The sequence below is a fragment of the Mus musculus genome, chromosome 11 (assembly GCF_000001635.26).
Source record: "Mus musculus strain C57BL/6J chromosome 11, GRCm38.p6 C57BL/6J".
NCBI lineage: Eukaryota > Metazoa > Chordata > Mammalia > Rodentia > Muridae > Mus > Mus musculus.
In genome coordinates, this window is record NC_000077.6 from 113453086 (window position 1) to 113475824 (window position 22739).

Below are 22739 nucleotides of genomic sequence, written 5' to 3' on the forward strand. Positions count from 1 at the left end.
AGTTATTATCCCTGACCCTACCCCTCTCCCCCAGTCCCAGACAGGTACACAGCGCAAAGGCCACACAGTGGTGGTGACCATGTTGGAATGTAAGACTGTGAGAAGGGGGAAACTGAGAGGGGGGGTGCTCTATTCCCACTCGAGACCAACAAGGGAGAAAAGCAAGCAGTATGGCATGTAGGTGGTTAATGACTCTAATCAAGTAGGGCTGGATGCCGTGCAGATGAAATATTGTCACCAAGGCACTGGGAAGGGCGGCTTCAAAGCGAGGCTCCCCTTCTGTAACAAATCTCTTGGAGATTCAGGCTCCTCACTGGTATCCAGTGAATGGCAGGCCTGAGACACACCGCTAGGATACGTTTAATTAGCACTGTAGGCTAATGGGCTTCTGCTCTGGAAAGCCAGCCCAAAGCAAGGGCCTGGAGGAGACTTTACCCAGATTGAATTTTCCAGAAAGAGGGGAGGGTACTCTAGGGTGGCATCCACCCCTGTAGATCTCTATTCGGAGGGAGAAGAAAATGCCTCCAGAGGGCTTTTCCAGTTACTAGTATCACTAGTGTTGTGGCACCACTGGGGCAGAAAAATGTCCCCACTGCAGCCCGCCAGAGTCCAAAAGGGTCCTCCAGGGAGCTGAAGTGCTCAGAAGTGAGGAAGAGGCTAGGAGACTTCATGCCAACCACAGGAAGAAGGGGAGGGAGGCAGATCACTGAGGGGTTCAGCATAGAAAGAAGGGGCTCCAAGAAGCGAGGGGGCCCAAGAGGGGTGAAGAAAAAAGAGGTAAGATATGCCAAAACTCGAAAGGAGTAAGAGAAAATTAGCCAACAAGTCAAGGAGTGCCGGTGGACCTAGAAGAAGACAGTAAAGGTTACAGTTACTATGGCAACCCCCTGCTGAAAGGCAAGAGCAAGGGAAGTAGCCAATGTCCCCAGTCCCTACGCCTGCTTCTGCATCTACATGCTCACCTGGAAGACTGCCTAGCAAAATGCTGTAGTCGACTTTCTACTCCCACACCCCAAGATCAACGCCGGAAACCACCTTTGTTCATCTGTTGCCCTAAACTGTAATGTTACCTGAGCCTTTCTCCTGTGTGCTCCAGAGACACAGGAGGTTTGGTGGCCACAGGCTCCTGGACACTGCCATTCCCACAGATGTCCTTGGCAGGCTTGTGGCTGAGGCATCTCGGAGCAGAAAGTTACTCAACCCTGACTCTCATGCCACTCGGAGGAAACTCCCCGTAAGGTCCTGGCCATCCTCTACTTCAAGGCCTTGCCTTGTCTCCTGGGCCGTGGAAAAGGGAAGCTAGAACAAAGTTAGCCTGTACACTAGTGAGCCATGCATTTCCGTTACAATCACAAGCCCTCACTCTTCCTCCTGCTCTTCTCTCTCTCTCTCTCTCTCTCTCTCTCTCTCTCTCTCACACACACACACACACACACACACACACAGATGTGTTCTACCGCCCAGTCGTTCATGATTCTTTGCATCTATTTTAGGGATTGATTTCTCTGCAGAGAAGTCCAGCCTTGGGCTGGAGAGATGGCTCAGAGGTTAAGAACACTGTCTGCTCTTTCAGAGGTCCTGAGCTCAATTCCCAGCAACCATATGGTGGCTCACAGCCATCTGTAATGGTATCTGATGCCCTCTTCTGGTGTGTCTGAAGGCAGTATACTCATATACATAAAATAAATAGATGATAAAGAAGAAGAAGAAGCAGAAGAAGAAGAAGAAGAAGAAGAAGAAGAAGAAGAAGAAGTAGTAGTAGTAGTAGTAGTAGTAGTCTGTTGATTTTTGAATGTGAAGATTCTATCCCTGAATGACTCAGCTCTCAGAGTAGCTCAAAAGGACTGCTGACACCAATATGCTCAGCGACTGAAGAATCCACCTTCAGACCCATAGTTCTCCATGGTTTCCCATTCAAGCAGCCTAGACCAGAGCAATCTCACACCCAAGCTTCCTGGGATCGCTCCCAATCTTTATTATTGTTCAAACAAACAAAAACAATACTTATTGAGGGCCTACAATAAAATAGCCTTTATCCTACAAGTCTCCTATGTAGTAACTTAGCCAATTTTCTCAGAAACTCCAAGGTCAAGCAACTGCTAAAGGACCAATTCCTAACCCTATCCCATTATGTCTGAACCTATGACCCTTTCCAACTTGATACCATCTGCGCATCCTGACAACTTTCAGGAATGAGCTCTGGGGTGCTTCAGACATGTATCTAATTATGTACTAAACCCCTACAGAGAACAGCACTTTTGTAACTTTGTAACAATAGGGCAGGGATGAGTCCTTTCTATTGGGAGGATTGACTCCTTTTAACTCTACCATCTAATATCCCACTAGAAGCCTTAGCCATTGCAATAAAGCAAGAAAAGCTTCTAAACATCAGAAGAAGAAAAAAATGAAACTACACTACATAGACATGACACAGAAAATGCCCAACAACACAACAATACATTTCTTACAACTAACACATGAGCATATCAGGTTTCTAGGATACATAAAAGTCAGTTAGGTTGCAACACACTAGCAATGAACAACTGAAGTTTAAAATATATTGCTATTTATTTTATTTATCTCTATGTCTCTAGGGCCATAGAGATATAAAGCTAACCAAACTTGTAGCTTGCAGATGCAGAAAACAAAAACAAAAACAAACAAACAAACCGAAAACAAAAATAAAAACAACAAACAAACCCCACAAAAGCGCTCAGAGGAAGCATGAGAAAATGGAAGGAAACGATATACTTCAAAGACACAGGATTCGTAAATGAAAGACTCAATATTCTAAAGATTCCATTTTCTTTAGGTTAGTTAATGAAGTCAATGGAATCCAAACCGAAATCTCTCCAGGAATTTTTTTTGTAGATATTGGTAAACTAAATCTAAATTTGTATATGATGACAAAGCAAATGGTATAGACATAATAATTTTGAGACAGGTCATCAATATCTGATTTCAAAAGTACTATAAAGCTCCAATATCAAAGGAAGAGGGAATTTGGAGAGGATATGGACACATAAATTAATCGGAACAAAGAATCCAAAATCAGAGCTACACAAATATGGCCAATTGCATTTCACAAGAGCACACGTGTGTGGAGGCACATGTGCACGCACATTCGTGCACGCTCGAGTGCACACACACACACAATCAATCCATAGTGAAAGAAGAGTTGGAACACCTGGTGCTGGGGAAGCTGAGTATCTGTATGAGAAAGAAATTGCTGCACCCAACACTATTTTAAAAAGCATTTGAATTGGCTGGAGAGATGTCTTGGTGAAAAAGAGTGCACATTGCCCTTCTAGAGGGCCAAGTTCAGTTCCCAGCACCCATGCCAAGTAGCTCACAACACCTGTAACTCTAGCTGCAAGGAACCTGATGCCCTCTACTGGTCTGCAGCACACCTGCACTTAGGTGCACATACATACATACATACATACATAGTCACACATAGACAGATCATTAAAAATAATATAACTCTTTAACCAAAGAGGTCGCTCAAGATGGAGCATAAACTATGTTCGTTTCTTTTCTGTTGCTGTGACAGATTCCTCTCACAGAAGTGACCTAAGGGAAAAGATGGTTTATTTCAGGTCACAGGCGCAAGTTTCAATCTATCAGGGGGGAGAAGGGAAGGGAAGCATCAAGATCTTAAGGCACACGGCCACATTGGGTGCTTGGCCAGAGAACAGAGTAATGGATGCTTGCATTCAGGTGCTCAGCTCACTCGTTCTACCAAGACAGTCCAGGATCCCCTGCCTAGGGGATTGTGTCCACTGTGGGCGGCTGTTCCCACCTCCATTAGTGCAATTAAGACAACCCCCTACAGATATGCCCCAAGGCCAACCTAATCTAGTCAGTCCCTCATTGAAACTCTTCCCAGCTGATTCCAGACTGGGTACAATAAACACTGACCAAGAGGAAAACATAGGAGGAAATCTTGGTGGCCCTGAGTTAAACAAAGGATTGCTACATATGACACTATATGAATAATTTGGAAACACTGCTAATTTGGACGTGATCAGAATTAACAGCTTTCCCTCTCCCCAGCCCAAAGAATTGTTCAGAGAATAAAAAGGTAACCTAAGCCGGGCAATGGTGGCACATGCCTTTAATCCCAGCACATGGGAAGCAGAGGCAGGAGGATTTCTGAGTTCGAGGCCAGCCTGGTCTACAGAGTGAGTTCCAGGACAGCCAGGGCTACACAGAGAAACCCTGTCTCGAAAAAACAAAACAAAACAAACAAACAAACAAACAAACAAACAAAGGTAACCTAGAGACTGGGGAAAAAAGGAATGAAAGCCACAGATCTGCCAAAGGGGTTCAGCCACGATGCTGATAAAGAGGTCTGGGAACTGCAATAGGAACACAAACATACCTTTAATGCGAAGGCTGCAAGATTCCACATGGCGTTCTGGGAGGAGCAAAACCCCAGAAACGAGGGTTAAAGAAGTGGCTGGGGTTGACTCCCTCTGTGTCCAAAGGTAATTTGGGAAGGTGTTGGGACTGTCTTCTACCCACTATGGAGTAGTTAGAAAACTATGCATTTTCTATAACTCAGGGAACTATGGGCAAGAAGAATGGAGCTGTTTATATATTTTAAATTAAAATAAGTTTCAAAACAGAGTCATGCTATATATTCCTGTCTGGCCTTGAACTTGCTATGTAGACTAGGCTGACTTCGAAATCACAGAGATCCCCTGGTCTCTGCCTCCCAAGTGCTGGGATTAAAGGCAAACACCTCCAGAGCTAGATTTAAAACACATTTTATGAATCTTATAAATACCTCTTATCTCCCAGACAACTGCATAGTCTTAAAGTGTCCATGAAGCTTGGAATCTGACCATTTATAATCTTAAGGGTTTTTATTTTTTTATGACCAAGGTACACCTGAACCTTCTCAGCGATGATCCAGATCATGGTGTATGGCTTCTGGCTAAAGCTAAGTGAACGGACATTGATGCCTCGGGGAGGACAGGGATGGGTGGGATGGGGAAGCAGGAGACAGGAGGCACTGTGGATGTGGAGTCTGACTGTGTGCTGAGCTCTGAGGAAACTCAGACTCACTTCAAAAAACTTACATAGGCCAACGGTCCCACTTGTTTTCCAGGGAGATCTGAGTCTCCTTGAGGGCAGAGGTCCCATGTAAATGGCCACAGAGTCTTCCTCACTTCCTCATTACTAAGGCTGACTGGACCAAACTTTGACAAGGCCTGCCGAGGTACTATGAGCCCAGCAGGTGAGCCCTGCCTCCTGAGGAGGAGAACGGAGGTTCCCAGAGCCATGTCTGTTGTAAGGGAGCATCTTACACACACACACACACACACACACACACACACACACACACGTCCTCTGTCCACCCCGTCCTCCATGACGCCTGCCTTCCCTCCTCACTTAGGACAGAGGTACCAGCGGTGCTGAGACTTGCTTCTGTTTCAGAACCCTTGGTAAGTCCCTCCATATACAGCTCCAGAGTGCCCCAGCCCTCCAAAGCATGGCCCTTGGAAACGACGGATTTAGATTTGGATGTGAAGGGCTGCTTTCCTCCTCTAATCCCAACAGAGGAGGCCTTCAAAGAAGCAAGCGGAATGGAACGCAATGCAAAGCAGCCAGGAGGAGTGAGAAGCATGCATCACCGACTCCACTACCAATCTCCTTTCCTCAAGGCGGGGCCGCACCGCACCGTGCCCAAGGCAGATGGCGCCACTGCAAGCTTCACCTGAGCTCAGAACTCACTCTGGTGCCTTCCCTCAGCCCCTTCCATCTCCCAGGCAGGAAGAAGCATCAACCTCCTTCCAGGCTTACGGGCTCACGAGAAGCTTCTGGTTTATACCCAGGCAAGATAACAACGGTAAGAGGAAAAAAAACCCGAGCTAGGAGTGAACACATGGGAGTGGGGGAGGACCCCCTAAGGATGCCACATGATCAGAGGCTAGGGAGTAGCTCAGGGGGGCAGTGCTGGTTTAGCTGCCTTAGGTCTTGAGCTTGGCCACCCCTTCCCCAGCAGTGAAAGAAAAAAAAATCCTAAATACTTCAACGGAAGTGCTACCCTGTATTTTATGAGTTTAAAGAGCTGAAAAGAAAAAGCCAAGCAAAGACTACAAAACAAAACAAAACAATACAAGAAACCACAGAGTTGGCTGTTTCTGGGAGTAGCCCCTCTAAATCTCTGAGTAATAAAAGCCTGGCAGGAATATCCTGACCAGGCTAGTGGGACTCTGGCCGCTTCTCAGTGGCTTCCTGAGCGCACATTAAAAACACATTACCCTGTTTAATAGACTTATGAGCTGAAATGAACGTGTCAGGCTCTTGTAAATATGAAGAAGCCTGCTAACCAAGCAAATGTTAAATTTTCCATAAGGAGCCAGTACCCTAACTCCTCTGTAGCAAGCACTTCATGAATACCTCAAGCAGAGCTGCAGGCAGCAGGCTCCAAAGCTCTGGTGAATTAAAAGGAATGTCATTCTATTACTGTCAGCATTAGACTCCCCAGGCTCCATCTCCTGTTCTTGTTCTCTCTCTCTCTCTCTCTCTCTCTCTCATTCTCTCTCCCTCTCTCGAATTCTCTGTCTTCTCTCTGTCTCTCTCCTCCCCCTCCTCCTCCTCCTCTTCCTCCTCCTCCTCCTCTTCCTCCTCCTCTTCCCTCCTCCTACCTAACATAACAAGACCTTTGCAGGAACAGCACTCACAAGCCCCATCATGGGGTTGAGCAGAGGGGGTGACATACGTGCCCCCATGGAATGGTGCTCCAGCCAGAATACAGGTCTCCCCAGAACCTCAGAACGTGGCTTCACTCGGAAACAAGAAGTCTGTGCGTGGCTGGGTGAGCACCAGCAAAGATACAGTCACGAGGAAACCAAGGTATGACTCCTTTGATGTTCGCTCTGGACAAGCGATGAGTTTAGTTTATTGTGCTTATCTACAGAGTACAAATGGGTGAGGGGTTATGACAAGAGCATGGGGGATCCCAAGGTAGTCTCACCGGAAAATGTCCTCCAACCATGTAAATATGGCTCCCCCAGAGCTGCAGGCTGGGTGCCCCCCTTTAGTGAATCTTGCCCAAAGTCTATAATCTACAAAGCCTTCAGGCCTGAGGTCATATACATTTGGGACAGGATTATATAGAAACAGCTGGAGGGGCCATGTGGGTGGAGCTTAAGTTTCAGATGAGGCCCACCCACCCTCCCTACTCCTCTGAGCAGGTCTGACTATCAACAGTGCTCAGGCCTGCCCCAGATGACCACTTGAAGCAGGTGTGGGCTGCTCTGATGAAGTTAGCATCTGTTTTGCTCGGAAAAACAGCACTCTCCAACACCAGCCTACCCAGACCTAGCTGACATCATGGCCTAGAACTACAGTAAAAGAATCTCAAAGGAGCCAAGAGAGACCATGTCTCCTAGTCTTGTGGAACTCCTTGCGGCTGATGCCCGCTTGTGGGGAGATGCTTTAAAAACTGGTGCAATGGTTAATCTTGATTGTCACCTTAGTGGCATTTAGAATCGCCATGGAAAGACACTTGTAGGCATTCCTGTGATGACATTTCTACACTGGGATGATAACCGAGTGGGGGAAGCCCACCCTAAATGTGGGCGGCACAAGGCTGAGGTCTAGGGTCACAGACTGAGATACAAGGAGAAAAGCAATCCAAGCCCCAGGCCTCTCCCTCCCACTCCCTCTGTCCCTTGAGTGATTGTGGACATGGTGTGAGCACCTACTTCATGCCTCTTCAGCCATGACTTTCTTGCCATGACAGACAGTACCCTCAAACTGTGAGTCAAAATAAGCCCTCGCCCGAGTTGCTTTTTTTTGTTGCTTTTGTTGTTGTTGTTGTTATGTTTCTGTAGCAATGAGAAAAGAAACTCACACAGATGGGTTAATTTGGGAATCCCTCCCCTCTGCCCAGAATCCACTTATACTGAGATCAACTCTATATGGAGACAGTCTAAGTGAGGTCATTAAGACTGGACCCTAATCCCATAGGGCCCAAGTCCTCACAAAAGAAGGAACAAGGGCTGTGTTGAGTGGCAGTTTCCTCTAAACCGGTCCATCTGGGAAGGAAATATCTTAAGACACAGGGCTTAAGAAAACGTGAAACAACGGGGTATTTTCTGATAGGATGTTTACAAGAAGGTGAAACAGAAGGATTTTCTCCTGGGAAGTAAAATACGTCATCCTACAGGGAAGATCCTTAAGTCAGGAAGCGAGCAACTCAAAGTAACTCCAGGAAGTCCCTGAAACCAACCAGGTTCACTAGGTCCCTCCCTCCTCACCAAAAGTGTAGCAGCAGACTGTTGAAACAGCTCTCAGACAAGCTAAGCAGAACACTAGAATTAAGCTAAATTAATGAGCGTAATCTAACCTAATCTAAAATCAAACACCAGAATTAATTATACAAGGTCGTGGTCAGTAACAAGAATGGTATGATCTAAGAGTGCCCCGTACGATAACGAAATCTGATCAAGCTCGAAGTCACAAGATGCAGAGCAACGTCCCAAGCATGGCTTCAGCATAGCATAGCAAGCCACAAAGGACACACGAGAACCGGAACTGGCGCTTGTGTCCCTGGTAGGGGGATTAAACTACAAGTGAGTTGGGGTTGTAGGTAAAACCACTCTTTCTTTTTAACCCTTGCCATGACATATGAATTGGAATAAAGAAAAAATGGCGGGCAGGTAGGTAGACGGGTAGGTGGATGATGGAAAGAGAGAGAGAGAGAAATACGGGAGTGAGAGGTGGGGGACAGAAGGAGGGAGGGGGAAGAGAGAGGCAGAGAGAGAGAAACAGATAGAGAAACAGAATGATAACAATTGTAAAGGAAGTCTTAGCCTTGCTACATCCCCAAATATTCCCAGCTTTGAGAATAGCTGATATTATAAGCGTTAGGCACAGACAGCCATCCGTAGCAAAGTGTCTAATAAATGCTTCTCCCAGCTTGGCTGCTGCAACCACCCAGGGCAGCTGAACTTCCCTCCCAAGGCATGGCTTCTCTGGCTTTTCCCCCTGCTGAACCAATTAAAGGACATGATAGCAGTGTCGTGATTATTTTTTTAAAGGCTGATGTTTGTCACTAAATGCCCATTAAGCTGGCCTCCTTGCTCCAGTTAAAGCACGCAAGCTAAAGGACAAATCCAGATGGCACAAACAGTGTCCCTTCAGGCTTGGTCTGCAGGAAGCCAGTCAGCAAATGAGCATTATCACGTTTGAGAGTCCCCAGATGCCTGACACCCACAGGTGCACCCAGGTGAGAGGAGATGGCTGAGAGTAAACGATCTTCAAGGGCCGCATCCGGGCCTGGATCGAAAGAGTTAGCACCAACCGCAGGGATTGCTTGGCAACCTGGTAGCTGGCTGTGCCTGGTGTTCAGCTGCAGGGGAGGGGACTGCAGCTCCCTCTACACAAACCCACCACTGAACACAGGGTAGCCTGAGAAGAGCCAGAAATCTCCCAAAGCTCCCTGGGAAAGGCCCACTGAGGGGCTAGAGATAACCCAATCTATAAAGTGTTTGCCTTGCAACCTCGAGGTTGTGAGTTCAAGCCCCAGAACCTACAGTAAAAAGCTGAACATGGTGGTATGTGCTTGCAATCCCAATTCGGGGAGACTGAGAGAGAGGCCAGATTCTAGGGTTCTCTGGCCAGCCTGCCCAGTCTACTTGGCAAGTTCCGGTTCAGTAAGAGGATCACCCTCAAAACAAGTAAGTAAAGAGGTAAACCGTTCCTAAGGAATGACAGACAGACAGCAAAGGCTGTCCTCTGGCTTCCACAGCTCATACATCCATATCCCGGGGTGTGTGTGTGTGTGTGTGTGTGTGTGTGTGTATGTTTGCCAGTTTTTACCTTGTTTGATTGACAGCCACCGCTACAAACCACCCCTGAAACCCCCAACTCCTTTGGCTTAAAAGACAAGGCAGCAGAGCCAGGCCAACTTTTGCACCCCACACCCACTCTGAGTTAGGGCTGTAACATCCGCACATGAGTTGAGCAAAGAGAATTGCTAGTGAGAATCCCCAAAGAGACCCGTATACCTGTGCTGTCGGGACTTGGCATGAAAAAAATGACAAGTTTGATGGAAGATAGCCCTTGCCTACAGTCCTGTGAGAGAACAGACGCAAAGCCTTGGCTGGCATAGGCTGAGTACGAACGAGATGCATTACAGGCGGCAGAGGGCAGCTGTGATGTCTGACCCTCTCTAGCTTAAGGTCCTATTAGATGAATTGTATTTCCTGCTTACATTTCAGCTGGGAAGTTGTGGGAGGCAGAGAGGATCAACCAGAGAGAAGACTGCCAAGGCTTTTCCTGGTTAATGTGTTCAGAGTAGAATCTGAAGGAAGACTACTGAGCTCTGGCTGCAAGCACAGACTGGACCCCTCTGAGATTTAACAAGTGTTAGCTGACTCCTTTGTAGAGGCCCCAAATCAGCAGAAAAGATGCCACTGTCGTCTTTAAAGTCTTCCGGCTCCACACAAACAACACGAGAGACATATGCATGCACTGTTTCCCCAGATGAATCAGAAAGTCAATAGTCACACCAACCAAGAGGGTACTCCTCGGGGCTCATCAGGGATGGGAGATGAAGGGGGCGGGACCAAAGCGCATCCTTTCTAACCTGACTCAGCCCCATCCAATTCAGAGTGGCCCCTGTCCACTCACCAAGTTGGAAAGGCAACAAAGCTGTTAGGACTTGCTTGTCCAATGGGCAAGAGTTCGCATGAACAAATGAGAGAAAAGGACATGGGGGGAGGCCACCGTGAGTGGTGGGGCGAGCGGCCTGGAAGAACAGAGTGCCTGGCATCCCCTTCTCTCCTACCACCAGCCCCGGGCCTGACCCTCTGGCCCAGCAGCAGCAGCAGCAGCAAGCTTGCCTGAAAGAAGCCCAGTGCTACCTATCCGGATGGAAAGTTCACTCTCCGGGAAGAGCAGCGAAGTGGGGTCCCTGGGATCAGACTTCTTCATCAATGCAGGGTCCAAGTTCAGCGCCAGGGCTGTCTGGGGGTCTTCTGTAGCACCCTGAAACAAGAAGCAAAGTGTCACTACACCCCTTCCATGTCCTTGGGATTCCCCACCCTCAGCGCCCACAGAAGTCTGTTTGGGCAAAGGACCCATGTCCTGCTAAGGCCCAGCTCTCACGGGTTGGACCGCCAGGACACTGACCAGCTTTGGGGAAACATGGCATCGCAGGTTTCACAACCCGAGATCTAAGAAGTTGCCACTGATCTTCCAACTGGGACCTCCTCCACACACAGTCCATCACTGTTGGATACCTGGCAGAGCGGTCTCAGATTCTGACTTAAGTAAGCAAGCCTATGGGGCCACTCATCCAACCATCCCACATGTAGCTGCCTCCGCTGGTCACTGTGACACAATGCCAGACAAACAGCCTGAGGGAGGGAAGACTAATTTTGCTGAATATTTTGGATGATTCAGTCTATGAGGGTGGAGAGGGCATGGCGGGGCGATGCGGTTTGCCGCCCAGCAGTCAGGAAGCAAAAAAAGGAAACAAGCCCATATGTATCCACCTTTTTCTTTTTCCTCCACTTATCCCACCCAGTCCTAAGCTGAAAAGATAGTCCTGCCCACATACAGGACGGATCTTCCCACCCCAGTTCACCTTCTCTCAAAAATGCCCTCACAGACACTCCAACAGATAAGCCTCACCAATATACTAGATTACTAGAATCCAATCAACAGAGAAGGCCAACCGCCACAAGGTCACCACTTGCCAACAGGACATTCAGGTACCTCACACTAAGCCACAGTGCTCGACTCCTGGCGCACAAAGGGATCTGTGTACTCCTCACAAAACAAGATGTGTTCTGTCCTCTGAGAGTCCTCAAGGTCATGGTTTCAACATCACCCAAAAGTTCAAACTCTTCTGACACCTAAGGCTTCTTGACATCTCATAGCTATGAAGTCTTGGGAAATCAAAACGTAAGGCACACGCTTCCACTATACAACAGCACAGAGTAAGGATTCCAAGTTCAAAAGGGAGGAATGGGAGAATAGTTAGGGCAGACTGAACCCCAGCAGGGAAAACAGTAGACCTCACAGTTCAACATCTAGTGCCCAGGCCACACAGTGTCCCAGTGTGAGCTTCAGTAGGCTTGGACTCCTGACCCCTATGGTCAAGCCATCTGCATCCCGCATACACACACACCACGTGTCTTTCTATCTGGCTAGTCCCACTTCCTTCTTTGCCTTCCCTCTGCAGATGGAGCACGGCCCCCATATTCCCACTGCAGTTCGGGCTCCACTCTCACAGATTCACACACATACCAGCTTCTTGGGAGATCCTCACAGTAAGTCCATTATCTATAGGCGGGTCTTGCATCCTATATGCCTGCTTAACCAACAATAATATGGATAATTTCCAAGTCTGCTACCACGTTAAATAACCAGACTAGCTTTGACCACAGCTAAAAGTGGTCTGTGCCTGTATGAGCCTGGCCAAGCTACAGGTGCCTGGGTGGCAGAATCTGAGAAAATAATTCTCTAGATAACCCTGTGCAAGTGGGAAACTGTGGGAAGCCGTAAACACCATTACAAGATGGTGCTGGCTACCACTGGCCACCGCCCATGATTATGGGTAAACAACCAATGTGCACGTGTGCATAAGAGTTTTTTGGGGTTTTTTTCTTTTTGCGAGTCACTGCCTGGCCCGACGCATATTAATGAGGTACTGGTAGCATAACCAATCAGGTATGGACACGTCACTCCTAGGCCTATATAAGCAGCACCATTTCTGGGCTCAGGGTCTTCTGCCTATGCAGTCAATGCTCTCCCAATAAATGTGTGCAGAAGGATCCTATTGTGGTGTCGTTCTTGCTGGCGAGTCAGGCGCTCACAGGAAACCCTGGTGCTCACCATTTACAAGGAAACTCCTTCATAGGGGTTTGTGGATTTGTACTTTGGAGTGTGCTATGAGCAGGGTCTGGCCAGTATCTAGTAGTCTCAGTGTAAAGTGTTTGGCGTCTCTTCAACCTAACCAATCCCTTTGCAAACTATGCCCCTCTTGACCACAACTTACTCCTGTTCTAGTTAGACTTCACACTTTCACAAACTTCTCCTCTGCTTTTCTGCTCATGATCCTCACTATAAACTTGGCTAAGAGCAGCAAACAATAACTGTCCACCTCCCCCCCCCCTGTGTGTGTGTGTGTGTTTGTGTGTGTGTTTGAACATTTTTGCGTCCACAGAGGCCAGAGGCATCAGATACCCAGGGAGCTGGAAATACAGGTATTTGTGAGTGGGTGCTGAGAATCAAACTCAGGTCCTCTTCAAGAGTAATGCGTTTACTCTTACCCACTGAGCCATCTATCCAGCCCCCGTTTGAATTTAGCCACCCACAAAGTTTTAGACCTAGGTGAAATGCAGACACGTGTCTCTGCTGGGTTATAATATGAAGAACCCAACTCTCCGCAGAGCGCTTCTCCCCCACAGGAAAACGAGGAGCCCATTCTTTACTGCCTGAGTTCCTTGTGGAATTCTGGTCTCCTGAGCTGCCAGCAGAATCATCCATTAAGCACTGCCTACAGCTTCTAGGGCATCCACAACCCACATCTCTGAATACATTCAAATTGTTCCCACACGCCAGTTTCAAAGGCTTGAGAGATGTATAATCAGGGTTAGTCACACCAATCTCCCAGTCCTGGTATCAATTTTCTGCATTTGTTACTCTGTGTCGCCATCACCAAGACCCGTGGCAGAAGACCAAAGGGGGAGGAAGAATTTTTGTCTCCCGGTGTCCGAGGCTTTCAGTCCACCACAGTGGGGAGGTCACAGCAGTGGGCAGCAGTTGACAGAATGGCTGTCCCAGCGGCCAAGAAAGGTAAACAGATTAAAGCTGTCTTTGGGGAATTTTTTTTAATGAAAGAGTTTCAGAAAAAGTGTACCAGGCTGTACCTTAGACACACACACACAAACACACGCATGCACATACACACACACATATACACAAAGACCTTTTTGTTTTCTTATGGCCATGATGATCAAGGGAAAAAGAAAACAGAAAAGAAAACCTAAAGATTCAGATATTTTATTTGGTCATCTTTCCAATTAAATATTAAGCATAAACACTTGAGGGTGTCCCACATCTTATTTTTGTTTGTTTTCTCATGTGGCTATAGTGTTTTTACTCTTCGTTCATTGAACCTTCTATGGAGTACTTTTTAAATAAGAATACCAATGCCCCGCCTATGCTGTTTGAAAAGTGGGGAAAGCCCCCATTCCTGCCTAGCCAGCCCCACACAGTCCTCAGCCTAGTCTATGCTGAACCCTGGAATCCCCCCTCTGTCACACTGAGTGGCAGCTGGCTCTTGGCATCATGGTCAAGGCTGGCACCACAGATGGGCAGAATCCTGGGTGGAGGAGAGACTGAGCGAGCCGGTCCACACTTCTGCAGAAGGCCCCACTCGGCCCCTCTCGGGTGACAGCTGGTGTCTGTGTGATAAGCTGTGGGCCACAGAGTCTCAGCTCTTTGTTTGCTTATATGCTTTAATTATTCCTAATTCTCCATCTCCCGCTGGTATCTGACAGATCACCGCCGCGGTAAGAGATGTGCCTCAACCCGGAAAGGGGGACGGCGGGCTTCTCTTGAGGAAGAACTGGGAGGAAGATAGAGGCCCCTGCCTTCATGTGGACCAACCTACTCAGCCAGCTGATGCCCCTCCTCAGCAAGGCACAGCCTGGAGTCAGTCCGGCTGATTGAGGACAGTGGGAGTTAACAGGGTGATTTTAGTCTCCCCTCCCCAGACCTCAGAACACTGAGAACTAAGCATCTTTGGCCGTTCCAGTGAGCGTGGGCAGTTCTTCTGATGCTCCTCAATACCCTATCATGTACGGGACAGCCTCCGAGCAAACAACAATAAATGACAACATCCCTAATGTGGAGAAGCCCTGCTTTTGAAAAACTCAGGCTGCCTGTGCCCTCAGCTCTCCCCGAGATTACAAATTAACACTGGGAACTCTGAGCTCTTGTTACTACCAAGAAAAGAATTCTGTCACTTTCTCTAGGATGGCTGCCTGCCCTCACGACTCAATACATTTTTAATTAAGCATCAGCTGTCTACCAGCAATGCAGCTCCTTGGGATATGAAAAGAGCCAATCCCCACAGCTGCACGACCTGCCCCTTCTCCTTTGAGAGACCAACAGGCCAATCAATGACCGATTGAACAACTGCAGACCCCAGTGGTGACGATGGTTGGAAAAAGGGACTGGCAGCGTGGCTCAGCGGGTAAGGTGTTTGTTGTGGAAGCATAAGGAGCGAGAGTTTGGATCCCGAACATCCATATGAGAGCCAGGCACGTTGCTGGTGCCTGTGACCCAGCTCTGGGGAGGTGGAGACAAATGGATACCTGGAGCCCATTGGTCAATCAGCTTAGCGAAGTGGGGAGTTCCAGCTTCAGTGAGGAGTCCCGGTTTGAGAAGATGAGGCAGAGGATGATGGAGAAAGGCATCAGGCATCAACCTCTGGCCTCCAGGCTCACACATGCACATGCGTTTCCACCCACACATAGATACACACGTGTACCACATAAAAAGCGAGTTAAATGCATAAACAACTGCACCACGGCCGATGGTAACAGCCACGCTTGCTCCTGGCTTCGTGCTGGGTGTGTTCAGAGATTTGCATAAGCTTCGCCATTATTAAACAGGGAGGTGTGTGTGTGTGTGTGTGTGTGTGTGTGTGTGTGTGTGTGTTCCGTGGGTTACTGTGGAGACTGGCCTCTCTGAGGGTGATATTTTAAAAAAAAAGAAAACAAATCGTGACGACCCCTTAACCCTCAGACCCTTCAGCTGCTCCATCTCAGATGCCGGTGGCTGTATGGCTTCCTACCCAAGTGTTAGGGAGCAGGGGGATGGATGGATGATGGGAAGATCCCACCCCAAGTGCACTCAGGAACTGCCCTTTGAGGGCCAGAAAGATGGCTTAGGAGGTGCAAGCCTGAAGACTTGAGTGTGACCCCTAGATCCCACAGTAGAGAACAGACTCCTGAATCTTCCTCCATGCAGTTCCCTTTGCATGTGCAGCCCTGTGCGCTCACGCTCTCTCTCTCTCTTTCTCTCTCTGTCTCTCTCTCTCTCTCTGTATGTCTATCTCTCTGTCTCTCTCAATATATCTCTCTCAGTCACACAAAACCAAGTAAACATTTTTTTAATTAAACTGAGCCCCGCCCCCAGACGTTATTTTTCTTATTTTCCATGTGTGCCTGCATGTATCTACGTTTGTGTGACACCTGAATGCTGGCTCCCACAGAGGTCAGAAGAGGGCACACGCTCTCCTGGAACCGGAGTTATGGATAACTGTGAGCCACTATGTGCTGCTGGGAACTGAACCTAGGTCCTCTGCAAGAGCATCAAGTGTTCTTAAGCACAGAACCATCTCTACCACCAAGAGGATAGATGGAACAGCGCCAGGGTATCTTAGCTGTGTCCATGCCTACCCACCACCCTCAACCACCCACACGCTCGGTCACACGTTGACCCCTCAGAAGCCTGAGGCCTTAAATCTACTAGAGCAGCACACTGACCACAGCTCAGATATGCCTGTCACTGTAAGAACAGGGGTGGGGTAGAGGGGGTGTGAATGTGATGCAGATACATGAAGAATGAAACACTGCCTAGGGTTAGATGAGATCAGCCACATACAGAGAATGGCGAGCACCACAGGCTCTCTTCTGGCTTAAGGTGGCTCTTGACATGAGATGACAGCACTGCTGTTCTGGGGAATCCCTGTCTTGCTGCACATCTGGTGTCCAGGTGAGATGGTGACAGGGTTCTGTACACAGATGCCCTTGGTAAACACAGCCTCAGCCTGTGCAGCAGGTAACATGTCTTTCTCGTGCTGTGGTAACTACCTTGATGTGGCAGGCTTCTCTTCCAGGACTCACTAACTCTAACCTCCAGTGATTTTCCATTCACACTCCCTCCTTGAAACCCGGCAGCCCCACAAGATGGGCAAAGGGGCATACATCTCTCTGGGACACACACGTGACTGGTGCCAGCTGTTCCTGACTTTCTGCCTCAGTCCTGCGTGTGCCTAGCTGAGTGAGTCACCTTCCTTCCTGCCGCCACAAGGGCTTTGGACAGCTCAGTCTTGCTGCATCACCTAACAGCTTCCAAATGGCAACGCGAAATATACACAGCTCCTTCCCAAACTGCGAAAAGAAATGCTCTGCTTCCTTCTCACCCACCTGCGGCCTCCTGCCCTGCCCTTCCTCCCCCCTTTCTACCCACGGCCCTTAACCCAGCTCTGTACAGGAAGCCAAGAGTGGGCTGCTGGGGGTGGGAGGCCACACCCCTCTAAGGCTCCAGAATTGAGGATCTCCATGCTTGTGCAGTGGAATTACAATTATTACCGTTGTTATTATTACTTTTACCATGCGTGGTTTGAGGCCAGTGTCTGGCCCACAATACACAAGACGGAAGCCACCCACTCCTCAAAGAGGCAGCTGCTGAGAGGAATGGCACTTTTTTTTTCAGAAGGAATAAAGAGGAAGTAGAAAGAAGAGGAAGGAGAGATGAGATGAAAAGAAGGTGGGTCAGAGAGGCAGACAGGGGGCAGGAGAGTGATTCTGCATGTGCCTCGCATGAACACAAAAGGCCTCAGGATGCAGAATGCACACACGGAGAACTAAACGCTGACTTTCTGTTCATTGTGGCTTGCTGTCCCCAGGTGAGGAAGAAAGAGCGCAGAACCACCCACAAACTCACACCCAAATTAAGTCAATATGGCTAGAGGGCCAGCTCCATAGATAAAGGGCTTGCTACATAAGCCTGATGACCTGGGTTCGGATCTCAGCACCCACGTGTGGGTGCAGCAGTGTGCACATCTGAGATCCCTGCACTCCTACAGGAAGATGGGATGCAGAGGCCAGACCCTCCCCACACTCCTAGGACCGCTAGCCAGGTCCACACAGTGCTGAATGGTAAGATGCTGTCTAAAGCAAGAGAGATGGGTAAGGTCAGACTCCCATGGAAGGTGCATGCATGCACGGGCACCCACACGTACCAGGCACACCAGAGAGCATTATGGGAGGGCCATATTACCCTCAGGCAGTAGCATCCCAGGGCTCCTGCTGGCATTCCCAGCATTCTTTGCTGCTGGCTTTCCCAGCACTCCCAGCGTTTTTCACCTTTCGGGTGTTGTTTTACCCACGGGTAGAAGATAAAATGGCAAACTAACTGCAAAGCACAGCGACATGAATGGCAGTGCGTACCAGACCCCCAAGTTCCCTGCTGTCCTCCTAACTCACTGTAGACCGACGTCAGGCACATCTGCCTCGGGTCCCAACGGTGCCCTTTGCTGTGTTCCATGTCACCTGTACTCTTTGCTTCCCTGCTGGGGTATCTCAAAGCTACCAACAACCAGATCTAGGGAGAAACAGGCTGGCCAGGCTCTGATGTTAGCTGTCCATGGGACTTGCCCGTTTCAAGTTCGCATACACCAGCCTTCATGCTCAGGAGGTTCAGAGTGGGGACTCCTTAACTTCTCCTGGGTATTGGACTCTGTGGGCTTTCCAGCCCCCTAGAGCAAAGATTCTTTAGTGGGGTCTATGAGAAGCTCAGAACGCTCTGGGAGAAGTCAAGAGAAAGGTCAGAGAATTAACTGGTTCCCTTCCCCCTCCCTGTGGACATTATACCAGGGGAGACAGGAGCAGAGCCCTGAAGAGGAACTCTGTCCTCAGGAACCCAGGCAGGGATGAGGAAGGGCCCACAGGGCCACCTGCCTAGAGCCTCACCTGAGCTTAGCTTCCTCCATGCCCCGCCTCTACCTCCCGCCATCCCCACTTAACCCAGACACACAAGGTGACGTTGAATAATTGATGCTGTTTTTATGTCTGAGAAATTGCCATAAAAATGACACTGATAACATAATCTTAAATTATTCCACATAATGGAAAAAAAATTAAATGTCGCCTTTGATCGCCAGCTAGAATATGAATGGCGCTTACATAATAAATGACTTTCTCTCCAAGGGAGCCCAGCACGGCCTTCTGCCCAGGGCCAGATTGACTCGGGATGAGGAACGGCCATCTTCAAAGCAAATTGGGGACACAGAGTGGAAGAGGCCGGGCTTGGGGTACAGTCCTACCTCAGGCCCTGTGATTTCTCTCACTGATGCGCCCCTTACCTCAGCTTACCTCACACTCAGGGGCTGTGGGCCATAGAGATAAGTGTGGCAATCCACTGTTCCTAGTGACACGTAAAGTACAAGCCTGGTCCAGGGCACATGGTTACATCTCTAACTCAGCCTTGTCCCTCATTCTTATGGCAACAGTGATGACTACACCCAATGAGCAGTCAGCGAGAAAGCGCTGAGCTCTTCTGTTCTTCTGGGAAGCCTTCCTGGATGCACCCAGCTTGCTGTGGATCCAACGTGTTCCCTCTGTCCTCCCCTGACTTCTATATGCTTTGGCCATATGTTGGCCAAAACTTTCCATGTTCTCCAGCACTCTCAGAACGAGAGGCTCTTCAAACAGGCACTGTAGATCCCAGAGTGAAGCTTTCGGGAACCACTCACACTGTCCAACATACAGTTAACTCCAGGGAATTAACTATGCAATGAGATCTCCAAGCCAACAGAGGAGGAGGATGCGGGCACACAAGGAAGGAGTGGGGTTAGTCAGAGACGGAAAGAGGGGGCTCACGTGCACTTCCAGCTCTCTGGACGATCACAAAGAGCAGGACTCCTCCATTTCTGTCCTGGGGAGTTGTGAGCAGTCATCGATATAAGGCCTGAACCTCACAAGGACATGCAGCCTGGAACTCTACCCCAAAGGTCCCACTCCACTCTCCTGGCAAACCCGACCCACCCGTTCCCTGCTCAGGTGATCTCTTCCCACCAGAAAACCTATGATTTCTCAGGGCATTGTCTCCCTGTTTCTTCCCAGCTGTGGATGAGCTGGGCTTCGAGTCCCACATGGAAGCCATCCATTACTGACTTCTGGCTATACCGAAGTCGTGTAAATGTGCGATTGCTATCTTTGGTGGGACCAGGACTTCTCCTGTTTCAGATGCCAATCAATTACTATTCATAATCAAGCCTATTTAACCACACCAGACAGATTCCAGAACACAACACTGTTCTTCAAAGGGACAGCTCTGAGAGGATCTGTCGCCATCACCCAGAGGCATTCTAGGCTGGTGACTCTTTCCTTTGATCCCAAAGAGCTGGGTGTCCTGCTGGTGTGGGTGACAAGAGAGGCATGGTATGGAAGCTTTCCAAATCAGTATGCTCTTTCCTTTAGTTCAAAATGTGGCTTGGCTTTCCTGAAGACAACAAAGGTGTAAAGGAATGTGAGGACCTATGTACAAAAATCTGCATTCTGTTCTACCCTTATGTCACAGATGATGTGATGGCTCCCATCTAATACCAGCCCTCATCCTTGATGCCATTAATTGTACCTCTGTAAGCCAGTCTGAGCCCTTTCTGGCCCCTTGTAGGCAAGCTTTTCCTGACCTATTTAACAAGAAGACCTCAGCTCCCTAAATCTATCCAAAAAAAAAAAAAAAAAAAAAAAAAATCCTGTGTTTCAGGTACCTGTTGCTAAGGCAACCAACCTCAACCCCAATTGTTAGCTTCAAACCACAATCAATTACTGCTGCTCTGCAGTCCATTGGGCTCTGATACTGGTATATTGGGCCTCATTCGTGTTTCTAGCCATCTGGTGGCTCACCCAGAGGCAAGATGGCACATGGGTCTGCAGGCTGATGCTCCGCACTAACTGCTGTCTGTGGGACCGCTTATCCTCCACACAGGGAGCCTGAGTTAGCTTGTGGTAAACTTGAAACTGGTCTCCAGTATCAAATAGCTGTCAAGTATCTGCTTGAATAAAATTTGCTACCATCCCATGAGCCAAACCAAGCCAGTAGCATCCTGACTGCAGGATGATAGATCCATGGTGCTCCTTATCGGGAGCACCTGCAGTGCTCAGAGGGACTGTGCCATCAGGGAGGAGTCTGCAGCACCGTCGCCGTCCATGGCATATGGGGAATGTGCCATGTGATATGAGAACCTGGTCCCCAAGTACCTGACGGCTCCCTATGGGCCTAGACAAAAAAAAAAAAAAAAAAAAAAAAATGCTCCAAAGCCCAGTCTCTTCTACATCCTCAGAGGTCTGCAAGTTTCAGGTTTTCTTTTCTACTTTATGTTTCATTACAAAGCTATTCTGAGAAATGCCACCCACTTGGGGGGAGGGGCTCATTTACATGTGCCTGTCTGGCTGAATGGGTCACAGCTCTGTGACTGCAGAGGGAAGACAGAATGAGCACAAAGGTCATTTCCATGGACAGATGCTGTCCGAGTCCAGAGTTCACTCTACACAGCCCAGAGAGAGGGCAGGAGTCTCCCCGAGGCTCCAGAACTTGGCTGGATAAGCTGATTCCATTGAGCAGCTTCATGGGATAGAGCTGTTGGGACTCCAGGGACCTGACTGTGGAAGCCAGTGCCACCAACACCTTGAAGCCAGTGGTTGATATTAGCAGGAAAAAAAAAAACATAATGCTTGATTTAATTTTATTGTTTTGTGTTTTCCCTTCTGTTTCATTTTAAGACAGTGGAAGAGCCAAAACATGAGCCCAACTCATACTTTATGAGTATACTTTATGAGTTTTATACTTATGTATATTTATACTTACACACACACACTTATACTGACCTTGGGATGTATTAATTTTACTTGATGCACAAGCCTATTAGTCAAACAGGGAAAACACTGTCCTTGGAACAAAGGCCTCTTCCTTCCTTCCCCCCCCCCATATGCTGACACTCAAAATACAGGGTTTCTTACCTTTAACTAACATATTTATACAGAGGGTATGAACACTGCCGTGGTCCAGTCACGGGCTTACTATGCTCTAGAATAACCTGTTTAAATTCTCATTCACTGGGCTTCTGGGAATTAACCCACACCTCTGTGTGTGTGTGTGTGCACAAAAACTCCCAGTGGCACATTCTCTCCTCACACAGGAGTCCTCGGGGTTCCCTGTCTCATTGGCTCCTCTGAGAGAAGAGATTCTATAAATACATGTAAGAAATCTATGCATGAGCAGGCAATAACTCCCTAAAACCTCACAGCAACGAAGAAGGGTTCTGTTTAATCAGATAACATTTAGTCATGTATAAGCCTATCATTATTCAGCACATAAAGCCATAGGGAACCGTGTTCTGGACAAATTCATTCCAGGCTCAGTGCTCACAAATACTCAGCAAAACCGCTCTCCAAGCACCAGACCTGTTCCTACTTCATTAAGAAGGGCAAAGGTGACAAGAAAACCTCGGTCTCAAATCTTTGCAAGCAGAGGTCTGTGTTTACCTTGTGTGAAGATAACTCGGTAGAATCTGTCAGACACACGTGTATGTGTAACCCTTCTAACTATACTAGCAGGTGACGAGAAAAACCAAGAATGGTAAACTACTCAACAACAACAAAAAAAAATCAGACCCCACTTAAAACAATAAAGACAGAAATAGATAAACCAGGCTGTCTACCACCAATACTGGAGAACAGCTGTTTGTCATAGCACTGCAGAGGAGAAGGGCAAAGTCCAGCCAGTGTCCCACCAATCTCTCTAGGTCTGACATTCACTGACGACATCCCCTTGACACCAGAAACAAAGGCTGCCCAAAAGCCAGCCCCAGCTGGTCACAGGCCTCAGCAGATGACTGCTCAGGAGACCAGAACCCTCTTCTCAGCTGGGAAGCCGTGCCCAGAGGTGCTAGGGCAGAGAACAGGGGG

The 22739-nt window shown here is 48.4% G+C and overlaps 1 protein-coding gene and 1 long non-coding RNA gene across 32 annotated transcripts in view; one reads left to right on the plus strand and one right to left on the minus strand.

Annotated features, from left to right (window-relative positions):
- Nucleotides 1–22739, minus strand: part of Slc39a11 (solute carrier family 39 (metal ion transporter), member 11) — a 405350-nt gene that overhangs the window by 208235 nt on the left and 174376 nt on the right. For 21 of the 31 annotated variants that reach the window (XM_030246280.1, XM_011249239.3, XM_011249237.3 and 18 more), the window contains one exon: nt 10866–11010. In XM_030246280.1, coding sequence (XP_030102140.1) covers nt 10866–11010 — 145 coding nt within the window. The remainder of the gene's footprint in view (nt 1–10865; nt 11011–22739) is intronic. The other 10 variants (XM_030246287.1, XM_030246286.1, XM_030246284.1 and 7 more) reach the window with 1 other exon arrangement.
- Gm51928 lies at nt 5683–10735 on the plus strand. The gene is made up of 3 exons (XR_003949795.1): nt 5683–5857; nt 6683–6867; nt 10242–10735. It is a non-coding gene; the product is annotated as a predicted gene, 51928 (long non-coding RNA).